The following is a 12349-nucleotide window of genomic DNA, read 5'->3' as shown; positions in this document are numbered from 1 at the left end:
GGACAGGGCTTGGAGCAGGCTGGGACAGTGGAAGGTGTCCCTGTCCATGGCAGGGGTGGCACTGGATGAGCTTTAAGATCCCTTGCAATTCAAAGCATTCTGGGATTCTATGATTACTTTTGCCATTCTGTACTGGATTTTCTTTTGAACATCATAACATTTGTAATGGGGGCTGGATACTGCCTGCAGAAGGGGTACAGTTTCTCACTCCTGATTTTCTTTGAAAGGAGTCTCAGAAAGTTCAACCTATCTGATCTCCACTTCTATGGTCTACCTTCATGCTGTGCCACAGATACTGCCCTTCCATTTTGTTTGTGGATTCCCTTGAAACTCCCAAATTCTTGTCTATAAACACATTTTGAGAGCAAGTAAATCCACATTATGATAACAGCCTAATGCTGTCAACTTCTGGACTTCAATCCTTCTGGCTGAGCTCGTTGCTCACACTTGAGCAGTGCAGCACAAGCCTCACAGCAGAAAACCTTCCCAGTGAGATGACACTGAGCTTCAGCAAATCCTGAAGAGCTCTGATGGACTCAAAAGTGTTTTATCACAGTCTAAAATCCCTCTAAATAATACTTTTCCTGTATACTTTCCATATGTAAAAGCATATAGAGTGATTTCAGTGCAGAATCAGACACTTGGACCTTCTCACCAAGGTAAAGCACCCTCTTTTCTACCTCTTACTCAAATATCTCCAAGTACTGAGTGGGTCACAGAAGCACTCCCAAAACCTGATGGAGAGAGACAGGGACCTGTAGCAGGTCACTCACTCCCCCTGTACCTCAGAGCTCATGGAAATTGTCTAATTGTGAGGAGTCCAAACCTTGGGGACATAAATGTCACCACAAGGATCCTCAATGGCAAAGGCAGCCTCTGCACTTACTTCAAATTATCTCTGTTGAACTCCAAGAAACATTTCATGTAAGCACTCACAGCCCTTTTCCTATTCAGATCAAACTCATATAAATCCTATGTCATGCCAGGGGTGCCCTGAGGTCCTTTCTCACCTCTGCTGTTAAAGGATCCCAACTTTTAGTTGATCAAGCCTTTGGAGGAAAAATACAGCGAGGTCACCAGCAAAACAGGCAAATGTTTTATACCTTTATGTGGGCTGAACTATGTTGCTGAGATGGGGCACCTTCCTGGGATGACTGCAGCCTGGAGGAGCTGTGCTTCGCTGTGGCAGCAGTGCCAGGAGCCTCCCATGGGCAATAAGAGCCCTTTGTCTCATCTGCCAGCTCACAGTGCTGAGGTACCTGGTGTGACACAACCAGAGTAACCCAAAGGGACAGTTTAGAGAAGGACAGTAAAGTGATAGATAATGGAAAAAAATACACTGGAGAAGTAACAAATGGGGAACTGTCTGTCCCACCTGGCAAATAAAGCTTGGACATTTACAGGGACTCTGGAACATGATCTGCCCATAAAGGGGCCCTGACTGAACACCCTGAATGTTCTGATTTATATAAACATAGAACCTATCAAAACCCATCAAATTTTAAATGCTCTAAAAGTATTTTAAAGCTTTCTGTGATAGTTTAAACTCTCCCCAGGAAACACCCGCTGTCTAAGCCAACCTGCTCTCTCCTGTCCCACCTCGAGACCAGAGTGTCCCATTTGCCTCTCCCACTGAGGAGATCCCACTCACAAACCCAAACCCACTCTTAGCACTGCAGAAGCCAGCACATGAATTTAAGGATGTACTGAGGCCTCCCTGTCCTAGGGAGGCCATCTCCTGGGGTACTACACAACTCTGCTGAAACATTATCCAGCACTAGATCATCTTCCAGTTAAAAAAAAAGCACTAAGAAATTAAGGAAGCATCCCACTATCTGTAATAAAACAATAATTGATTGTGCAATCGAAGGATGAAACTCGGATAAATGACTTGGGTATGTGACAACTATGGAAGAGAAAAGTTTGGATGTGAACAGTCCCACTGGCTCAGAATATTCTCACGCCTGAGCAGGGATGGGAATGAGGCTCAGCACAGCTTACAACTGCCATCACTGCTTTGCTTCCTAAACTTCACTTTCCTTTATTTGGAAAAACAACCACGAAATTAAAGCAAGCAAATAAAACAAACAAACCATCCTTATCTTAGGAAAATCCCAACGTCACGCTGAAGGGAGATAAGAAATGGTGGAGCAGTTATTGTCCTGCTGTCGATGGGAGCCGTAAGTGTTACACGGCAAGAAAAACAAACACTCCCTGTCGGATGGGAGAAAATGTTTCTTCTCAGTTGGAGAAAGAAAAACACAAAGCGGCTCAACTGCATCCCCAAAATTGTGCAATTTACTTTGCATATTTGGCAGCAAAAGTAGAAGAAGCAGTTTATAATCCAGGGTTTTCATGCAAATGACAGGTTCTTGGTTCTTGAAGGAGCCACTTCATTTTGGTATGCTTTTTTAATTAACGTTCTCACAGTACATTAGAATTAAAGGAACACCACCAGCAGAAAACTCACTGAGTGAGCATTTTCAGGGCCTGATGCCCCAGCAATCCCTGGACTGACTATAATTGAGGCACATCAGGGAACCCGCAACTGCCTGGATGGTTTAGGGTTTATATGGATAACTGCAGCATTTTCTGTTCAGCAGATTTCGCCATGTGCCTTGGCCAGGTAGTTCTCCCCTTCCCAGACAGGAAGGAGGAGCAGGAGATAAGGACCAGGCAGAAATCCATGATCCATCTGAAGGCTGTCGATGTATAGTACCTGGGGTTTGCGTTTCTTTAGCATTTCACTAGAAAGATGTGAATTACTGTACATTTAATTATTTTTAAATGTTAATCCAAACCACAATAAGGTGGAAATTATGTATAAATCAACCTGAAAAGTTCCTTTTTCTGCCACAAGAGTTGGTTCTGTGCTTCAAGATATGGAACAGCTGGTGTGAAACACACATGGAGAGACTGAAAAGAGCACTGCCTGTCTGCAAAACCAGTTCAGAACTGATGAGAGCATCCCAAAGAAGGTAATTTTTCAGGAAGGAGCAATATGAGGCAGCTCCCCAGGCAGCAAAGGGAACCAACTCCACTGGCTCCAGAAAGGAAAGGAAAAAAAAAACAGGAGGGAAGTGAAACTGTGACGATTTTTAAGTCCTGGGTACAGAGTCCTATGACTGGGCACAGTCCTGTGTCACATGAAAGGTGTGGGAAAGTGCTGAAGCGTTGGTTACACTCACATTTCTGGCTTCAAAAATAGCCTGAGAACCAAACCATGACTTCAGAGCCGGGGCAGCTCCCAGGGGAATGCTGCCAGGAGGGGCTGAGCCCCCAGACACCCACACCTGGCCAGGGCACTGGGACCCTCCGTCTGCCATGCCAGGAACAGCCCCGAGTGCCCTGGAACTCCAGCCCTGGCCCGAGTGCCTGGCTGCACTCAGATGGGAATTTAGGCTCGGAGTTAGAGGCTGGAGCAGTCCCGGTGAGTGGGGCATTTTCCAATTACCTCATCCAGCCTATCCAGCCCTGCGCCGCCTTTGTAAACTCAACGAAACCGCACACAAATTACCCTGACACTAAGAACAACATTGCACAGGCTGCCCTTTGCTGTGATCTCCAGGTTTGTTCTGTTTACAACTCTGTTTACTGCCCTCATCTCCCCACATTACTCAGGCTCCAACATGAGACGTAAACACGCAAAAATTTGGCTGTTGGTTCTGAGGGCATGATTTTTTTTACAAGTTCTGATGGGGATAATGAGAACAAACTAGATTTTTTTGCAGAATTGCCTGGGCTGCTGGAGCAGTGTGTGCCTTGACAGAGAACAGCGCAAGTGCCTTGGAGGGTGCTGTGTGTCCCTCTGTCCTGGTGCTGAGCTCACAGCTCTCTGCCATGGGATGACACACATTTCTAATCCACAGAACCCTTCTTCCTTCATGGCTGGAGCTCACCAATGTCCCACCTGGATAGAGCCCAGTAGAGCATCATGCACAGCTGTGGGGAAGCAGGACCTTGCCAGGCACAGCCCTTGGTCCTGGTGGCACCAACTCTGTGTCCCCTCAGCATAGAGCCGGCAGCTCAGCCACCAGCATGGAAGGCAGCTTGTGCAAAACCAGGGCCACACCTGTGTCAGGCCAAGTACAGGCTGCAACAAACAGCAGTCATTGCCAAGGGAAAGATGGAAAATCTCCAAAAAACAAATATCACAAATACCTGCACAAACTAGCTGGGCTGTTCAGCCCCTGCACTCACTGCCAGAATTATAGAATTACAGAATAGTTAGAGGGACCTTAAAGATCATCTTGTTTGGCCCCCTTGCCATGGGCAGGGACGCCTTCCACCGTACCAGGGTGCTCCCAGCCCCAATGTCCAGCCTGGCCTTGGACACTTCCAGGGATCCAGGGGCAGCCACAGCTTCTCTGGGCACCCTGTGCCAAGGCTTTCTCATCCTCCCAGGGAGCAATTCCTAATTCCCAGTATGCCATCTGTCCCTGCCCTCTGGCAGTGGGAAGCCATTCCCTGTGTCCTGTCCCTCCAGGACATTCCCTGGTCCAAAGTCCTTCTACAGATCCCCTGTGGGCACCACAAAGGTACAAGAAACCTTGAGAAACACCAGCTTGGTGCTGTGGGGGGTGGCAGGGGCAAGTCCCCAAAACACTATGCATGTGGCCCCTCCCATGTCCTGCATGCCACAGGAGCAGGAGGTGCTCCACACACACAGAGTCAATGTGACACTGCAAACTGGGTGTCCCTGCACTGGGGGGATGGCAGCCCTGGCACTCTGTCATGATGCCACCACTTGCACAGACACCTGCATTCAGAGTGCACTGCAAGTGGAGGGGCACTTAAAAGACAGCAAGGACATCCATAAATGTGTGCAAAAAGTAAGAAGGAGATTGCAAACCAGATGCATCCATCAGCTTCAGCTACTGTCACACAGTTCAGCTCCCCCATGTTACAGCCAGGTCCTAACCCATGTCCCCAGGCTGCTTCTACATGGGCAAAGTGACAATGACGCTTCAGAAAAGGGACTATTGAAGCAACTGTTGGTTTCTTGCAGGTGCAAGTGATTCTCTGAAGGGGCTTTCTGTCTGAAGGCCCAGGTCCACGTCAGTCCTTGTCTCCTTCTGTGCCAGTTCAGGGTGTTCTTCCCCCCAGCCCAGCACACCCAGCTCCCATGTTCCTGCTGACACAGCAGTTTGTTGGCTGCTGTGCTAAAGCATTCCAGTGAATTGTTTGTGTTGCATGCAACGCTGCAAAAAGACAAATTATTTGTCCTTTTATTTTTAAAAGCTTTTCTTTGCATGCCTTAAGTAGCTAAATGCAGTTTGACTTTTTCTCATTGTTTCAGCAGTGATTGGGCACCTGCTCAGCACACACCACCTTCTAAGTTATGTTTCTAGAAGTGGTTTTGAAAAATAAGAGTCTTTCAAAGCTCCAAAAAAAGCAACAGCATTTCCTCTTCAGAAAAGCACAGTATTAACTGAAAAGGTGACTCCTGCTAGAGAAGACGAGCACAGACAGCACTAATGCAACTACCTGGGGACTGGAATAACAGTGGAATGGGAAAGGCATGGGAAGGACTGGGCTTTTCATGGCCTTGGACCATGCATCCTTGTGACTTCTGGGGCCACTGGGGCTTCATAGATATTTTAAACTGCAACTGAAAGCAGTAAGTGCTGGTGTGCCCTGTGATAGGAGTTTGAAGCCAGACAGCTCAAGGCTGGCTATGAGCATGGGCTCAGGTTCTGGAGGCCAACAGAGGTCAACAGCCTTTGGTTTCTGTCTTCCTGTCTGGAAAGGAAGAGTATGAGGAAATATGCATGTTCTGGTATGATCTGAAACACTGGGGGTCAGAGCCGTGGCTGATGAGGTGAGCACAAACACTGTCAGACAGCTCTCACATAGCTTTCAGCAGTTCATCCTTTTAGGCTGTACCCTGTTGCTGTTGGTCACAGGCTGGGTGTCACAAAGAGGAACAAGTGTCCTTCCCAAACATACACTCCTTCCCTTTGGGCTGGAGGCTCCTGGAGCTCAGGGGGCTGGATGCTGTCTTTTTCCTGGCATGTAAGAGATGGAGCCAAAGGTTGTGAGCTCCCTTATTCTGTCCCCTCCATCGCTGGCTCTTGCTTTCCCTGGATGTGCAAGCTTGGAACCATGCACTGCCTGACATGTGACAGACGGCACTCAGAATGAGGAAGGGGAATGAACAGTCGGTCACTCTTTTTCCAGTGACCTCATTACTATGGTTAAAAAGGGGGAACTCAGAGAAGCTTTATGGTCTAATACATAGAAATACCTATATTCCTTAGAAACAGAGTTTTGAAATGTGTGTGCAATGGCACACATCATTTACATGGACAGATGCCATGACTTGTTGCTCAAATCAGGTCTCTGCATTCAGAAATTCTTTGCTAATCGGGTGTCTGTTCATGCGTGGATTCACATTCCCGATGCGTGTTTGCACTTGCCACGGTAACTCCCTGCAGGAATCAGGCACACCTTGTTTGTACACCCTTACCCAGACAGTTGCATATTTGGCACAACTGTGGAGTCCAGGGAGCATTTGTGAATGATTTAAACCACTTAACAGAATCAAATGCTTGGGGAAAGGACAGGCAAGAAGCAGCTTTGTATCACTCAGCATTAAAAATACAGAGGATTGGTGTCTTCCAGCCTCTCCTCAGCGCACTCTGTTCAGTATTTTCCCCTCTGGATGCTAAATGGAAGAGCTGTCAGAACACAGTACCTGCAGCATGGGAGTTAAACGGGAAGCTCTCTGCACACAGTAACCTAAGCTGGCCTCACTAATTCTAGTATCATAATTCTTAAAGCTACTATTGCCAGCATTACTTCCATGTATCCAGCTCATTCCAGCAAGCTGTTCCGCCTTCTCAGCCAGCAGTCCTTCTCAGAGCCACTCACTGAAATTACAGACCGTTAAATTTCAAAACCAATTAAATGTAATTGCAGGAATTTCTACAACCACTCCCTTTATGGGGTGCACAGGAATGATCTGTAAATCATCACCACTGGTGGTATCCCTGAAAAGGATGTGAAAGACTTTCTAAGAGGGGAAAAAATTCCATCAAGACAAATTTACTTCCTTTTTTACCTTCTTTTATCTAGGGAAAGCACCTAACACAAGCACTGGGCCTTCAGGTGAGAATGGGCGAATTTGGAGTGTATTTCCAGCTCTGTGTCAGACAAAGGCCTGGGGACCTTTTGGCCTCTGCCAGTGAAACTCTCGGTGGTGACACAGCAAAGGCAGTTGGAGAGCTGACACAGGATGAGCCCAGGTTGTGTCCCATCTGGCTCAGTGGAAAGCAGCAGGACTGGCCTTTGCCTGGCTGTGGCCAGCAGTGAGCCTGACATGACCACAGGCACTGGGCAGGATTTTTCACAAAACACCTCTGTCTTAAGAACTCCATGTGTCTCCACATGTCCATACCTTCCCAAGCACCACAGCTCACACTGAGCTCATCTGCATCCCCCAAACCTCAGTGCCTCTAGGCTGTCCCCCCAGCCCTGCTCCAGAGCCCTACTGGAATTCAAACTCAATGAATTCAGCACAAATACTTTGAATTTTCAAAAGCAACCAGAAAAGCTTTGTTTTTCAGTGAGAGCTGACTTACACCCACTGTCCTAAGGCTGGCTGCCTTGCCTAATCTCACCCTTGTTTTAGAGGAACGTGGCCCCTCCCCAAAGAGAGGCTGGAGCTGGGCCAGTGCCAAGGATGGAGATCAGATGTTGTGGTGATGGTGGTTCCCAGCTCCTTGCCTGCAGAAAGGCATTTGAAAGGGAGAGAGAAAATCACTGGCCAAGAGAGGGCAGGGCCTCCTGTGGTGGGTTTGGGGCAGTTCTTCCTGCTGCAGCATCAGCATTCCCACCTGCAAGCCTCTGGGAATAGTGCACTGGCCTATACTGGTGCAGCACTGGCCTATACTGGTGCAGCAGCACTTGGAGCTTCCCTGGGTGGGCAGGCACTGGTATTACTTGGGGACAAATGTCTGTGGATTGTTTAACTCAAATGATTCACAATTCACACCGTATTTTCCATCATTCCCCACATGAATCCCCTTGCTCTACCATTTAGCAATTATTGGCAGACAGTTTCTGGGAGACAGATATTAAACTTTGGGGCTAAACTACATATGCCCTGAAATCAGATTTTTCTGTTCATAAGGCCAGATTCTTTTTCACACTGGTTTTACATAAGCAAAGCAGTGACCCATGCTAGGGACTTGGCTGTTCCTTCAGTGAGAAGAGCTTAAATCCAGTATTTGTATACACAGGCAATTTGGGGTTTCTGTGTAACAGAGTACTACTGCCACATGCCTGCACTTTCATGCAGATTTTTCCTGAATGTTTTGCAGTTCTCTTTCCTATTTTGATAAAAGAAAGTTACTTTCAAAAGTAGAGGCTTATAATTTCTGGTGATCTAAACAGATGTGACTTGACAAAGGGGTCCATTGTAGGGCCATGTTAGTGCTTTATTTTTTAATGATGAAGGCTTTGGTTGTTTGTCATGGTGAGAAGTAGTTTCCCCTCCAGAAAGCCCCTTGAGAAATTCATGAGAGAAAATCCAGACTGTGAAAAGTATGGCTTGAGAGGAATTTGAAACAACATGACAGGGGAAGCAAATAATTGTGAAAATCCTACTAGAGAAAGCCTGGGCTCATGCCCACCTCCAGCCCTGCTCCAGGTAAGCTGTCTGGCTGTGTCTGTGCCACAACTGTCCCCAGCAATCAGAATTGTAAGTCAGGAAAAGCTGTCTGTCTTTCTGGAAGCTCACAAAAAAAAGGCTGAATTTGCTTTGCCCAGAGGAGGCTGGTCTGACAAAACAAGGCATGAAAGAGTGAAACCTCGGGTCAAGGTAAGGAGGGAAGACCTGGCAGCAGAACTCGCTGCCATTGCACAACTCTGGCTAATCAGACACAGATACAGATGCAAACCACCCGTGAAGGCTTCAGAGAAGTTAACATTTCAGTTGGGTTTCACAGCTGGACAGGGATGGTTTCATATGCAAAGCTGATTTGTCCAGGGTGCAGCTCTGGAGAGGGGTAACTCTGAAAAGCTCCAGTTTCTGACCTGTGCTCAGTTTTGTTCCCCTTCCTTGCAGGCTTCTTTCTATGCCGATGCTGAAGTGGTCTGCTCTACTGTAATTCAAATACATTTGAATAAATTTCAGTTCTCATATAAGACTTCATTTTTGAAGATAGCAAAATAGCCTGGGTTCATGTCAGAACAGTTTTAAGGCATCCAGCATCAAAAATAATGTCGTAAATCTAAAAATACCATCCTTTCAGAGAGGAGATGCGAGGTGCCAAGACATTTCACATGCAGAGACAATAGTGACATTGGGCTTTAAGGTCTATTTGCATTTTTTCCATGGTTACCTAATGCTGGTGATTTGAACCAAATCACCTCGAGGGGTTTTATCTAATGGTCCCCCCCAAGCAGGGCTCACAGCCCTCAGCAGAGCCCATGTTTCCCTGCCTGCTGCAGAGGTGATTCTTATGGCAGAATCTCTACCCAGAACACCACACTCCAAACTTTTGGTGCCTTTCTGGAGCTGAGCCACAGCCATGGCTGGATCTGGCCCCACGCTGCACTGGGAGAGACGACCTGGGCACATGGGGAGGAAGATAAGCATGAGCACAATGAATCCACAAAACTGCCAGAGTGCAGGAAATTGGCCAATTATCCAGCCCTGATTTTTAGCAGAGACCATACAAAGGGATTTTTATGGATGAGAAGATCACAGAAAAGGACGGAGAGGCGACTATCAGGGAAAACAAAAGTGTGGTGAACTATGACTACTGAGTATTTATGACCATACTCTGAAAGGTTGTTCCTGCCCAGCTTATAACTAGTGACTAAATGTCAGGATTATTTAGGAGAACTTGTTAAAATAAGGAAAAAAAAAATTAGTAGGTAAAACTGACAATGCTTCCACATCAGAGCAGCTTTGTGTGGTGTAAGGACTGATGTCTTTACACACCATGAGGCCACAGCCATCTCTGGGCATCAGCTGGCCCCCTCACTGATATTCCTGTAGAACCACTGGCCATGGCATTCAGTGTCCATCAAATCACAACACATGGATTTAGACTGGAGTGGGATGTTTCAAAATTATCAGAAAATACCCATTGAAAAATTCCTTTTCCTGTCTGATTTTGTAAACAAAAGTTCAGCACAGGAGACTCCATGGGATAAGATGGTTTTGATGACTTCCAGCTGCACATACACTCTGCAGACTCACTTCCCAAACAGCCCATTATCACTGTGCAGGCAGTTCATTTATCTGCTGAGAATTCTCATTTAAAAAACCCAATCAGGCAGGATTTATTTCCCTCTGATAAGGCACAGGAGGGCACAGTGAAGGGTCTGGCTCCTGCTGGTTGTCAGGCTCCTTGTCTGGAGGTTAATGTCAAGCTGACACCAGAGTAGGGCTCTGATGTGTCCCTCAGCCCCCATGTCCTGGGGGGTCTGTCTCTGGAAGCTGGGTCTCTGCCACCAATATTTTCACAGTATATGAGAAGGATCAGCTCACTGCCTTGGTTTCTCCAGTAGTAAAAGTGAGATATTCCAGCCAATGACTCAAAAGGGGGCAAAGCTGGGAGTCCACAACTGTCAGGAATTGTGTGAGGCCTTACCCGACCACAGCATCACATCCCAGAGCACCTGGAGCTGTCACAGGAGGATTCTGGGACAGCAGATTAGGGCTTGTACAGACAACCTGAAACCCTTCTCCCTGCATTGGCCCAATGATATCATCCTGGGGAAGCACTACCAGGACCTGCTGCAGGACTCAGCCCACTCTTGCTTGGGAAGAAGCAGTGAACGGGGCAGAGCTCCCTGACACAGGGCCCGGATCCATGGAGAGCCGAGATCATCATTGGCAGATGTATCTTCCCCAGGGTCCCAAAATCTCTGTCAGCAAACAGAAAGCAACTGGAAGGAAAAAAAAAAAAAAAAGACTAAAAGAAAGCATGTATTTGAAATACACTTTGTTTTCTTTTAAAAAATCCAGGATCCCATCCAGCTTGAAAGAGGAGGCGAGCACTGAAACAAGCTCTTTGTTTTTTGCACTGGTTCAAGAAGAAAATACTTTAAAAAAATATATTCCTCTGAGGTTCTGATACTGCCTCTAGCCCCCACTTTTGGCAGGCTGGGAGCAGATCACAGATAGTGTTCTCATCCCTGGCCCACAGACCCTCTCCTTAATCCTTTCCAGATTGCATAGGGATCTTTCTCCCCTCACCCCCTCCTGCAGCATCCTCCATCCAGGCACAGTGGCCCCCACACCGTCTCCTGGGGGTCACCTCCCTCTGCCTCAGGGGCTTGAGCCCTGTGCCCTCCAGTCTCTGAAAACACAGAAATTTAAGTCTTGCAGGGAGCTTGGGGTGAACCAGGGGCTTTGTGGGGTAATGACACCCCCTGATCAGCAGCAAGGACATGAGAATGGAGTCCAGGGGCTTGGAGCAACATGGCCTAGTGGAAGGTGCCCATGGCCAGGGGTGGAACGAGACAATCTTTAAGGTCCCTTCCAAACCAGTCTTGAGGTTCTATGAAAGAGCAGCCAAGAACTTTTCTCAGTCCTGCTAGGGTCTGAAAACTCTCAAATGAAGTGCTGCTCTTTACCAGCCTCCAATGCTCCCCAAAAATGCCTGAGAGGTTAATTCCCATCAGGGCTGGTGCTCTCTGCCCACAGCACAGAGGAGCTGGTTTGTAATGGTCCCTCACTGAAGCTGCCATCCTGCAGTCAGGGCTGTGCCTGGCACCAGCCAAGAGGTCTCTGCTGCAGTTCCTGAAGACACAAACTCGCCCCCATTTTCTCTTGGCTGCACTGGCTGTGCAGGTTGAAGCGTGAAAGGCTGACTGCCAAGTGTTATGGTGTGAAGCCCTTTTCCATTTAAAGCTCTTGTTTTTCATGGCTTATAAGTTTCCATTCCCCGCCTCCATTCCTTTGGGTTGGGATTTGTCATGCTTGTTCTTAACCCAGAGGAGAATTTCTTTAGGAAAGTTCGATGGTATAAGCAGCAGCAATCCCTCATCTGGCTTTCGTCATGGAAGATAACAGACACAGAAAGTCGCTGCCTCTGAGAGGGAGGCAGCAGCAAGGAGTACTTCTGCCCCTAGCCCAGCACAAGCCCAATCCCACACGGGCCAGGGTTTTTCAGGAGTGCATCCGGCAGCAATTGCCAAACTCAGACAAGGACAAACGCCCACCCAAACATGAGCATGAACTGCAGCCCACAGGGCTGGTTTGCAGATGGCTGAGCATGAGGATGTGAGCAGCGGCAGCTCACTAAGACATTTTCTGGGTGCAGGTGAAAATTCCAAACCTGTGAGGCACCAATTCCTGCACAGGCCCATGGAAATGGCTGGCTGGATG

At 47.6% G+C, this 12349-nt stretch overlaps 1 protein-coding gene across 8 annotated transcripts in view; it reads right to left on the bottom strand.

Moving 5' to 3' along the window:
• Positions 1-12349, bottom strand: part of EXD3 (exonuclease 3'-5' domain containing 3) — a 252663-nt gene that overhangs the window by 76237 nt on the left and 164077 nt on the right. Inside the window, exon 21 of one of the 8 annotated variants that reach the window (XM_059865390.1) lies at positions 9987-10905. The exons of the other annotated variants lie outside the window; for them this stretch is intronic. Coding sequence (XP_059721373.1) covers positions 10847-10905 — 59 coding nt within the window. The 3' untranslated portion in view covers positions 9987-10846. Of the gene's footprint in view, positions 1-9986; positions 10906-12349 lie in introns of those variants that run through there. 8 annotated transcript variants of the gene reach the window in all.

This window comes from Haemorhous mexicanus, chromosome 21 (genome assembly GCF_027477595.1).
Source record: "Haemorhous mexicanus isolate bHaeMex1 chromosome 21, bHaeMex1.pri, whole genome shotgun sequence".
In the NCBI taxonomy this organism is placed as follows: Eukaryota; Metazoa; Chordata; class Aves; order Passeriformes; family Fringillidae; genus Haemorhous; species Haemorhous mexicanus.
This window is presented reverse-complemented; position numbering and strand designations above follow the sequence as displayed.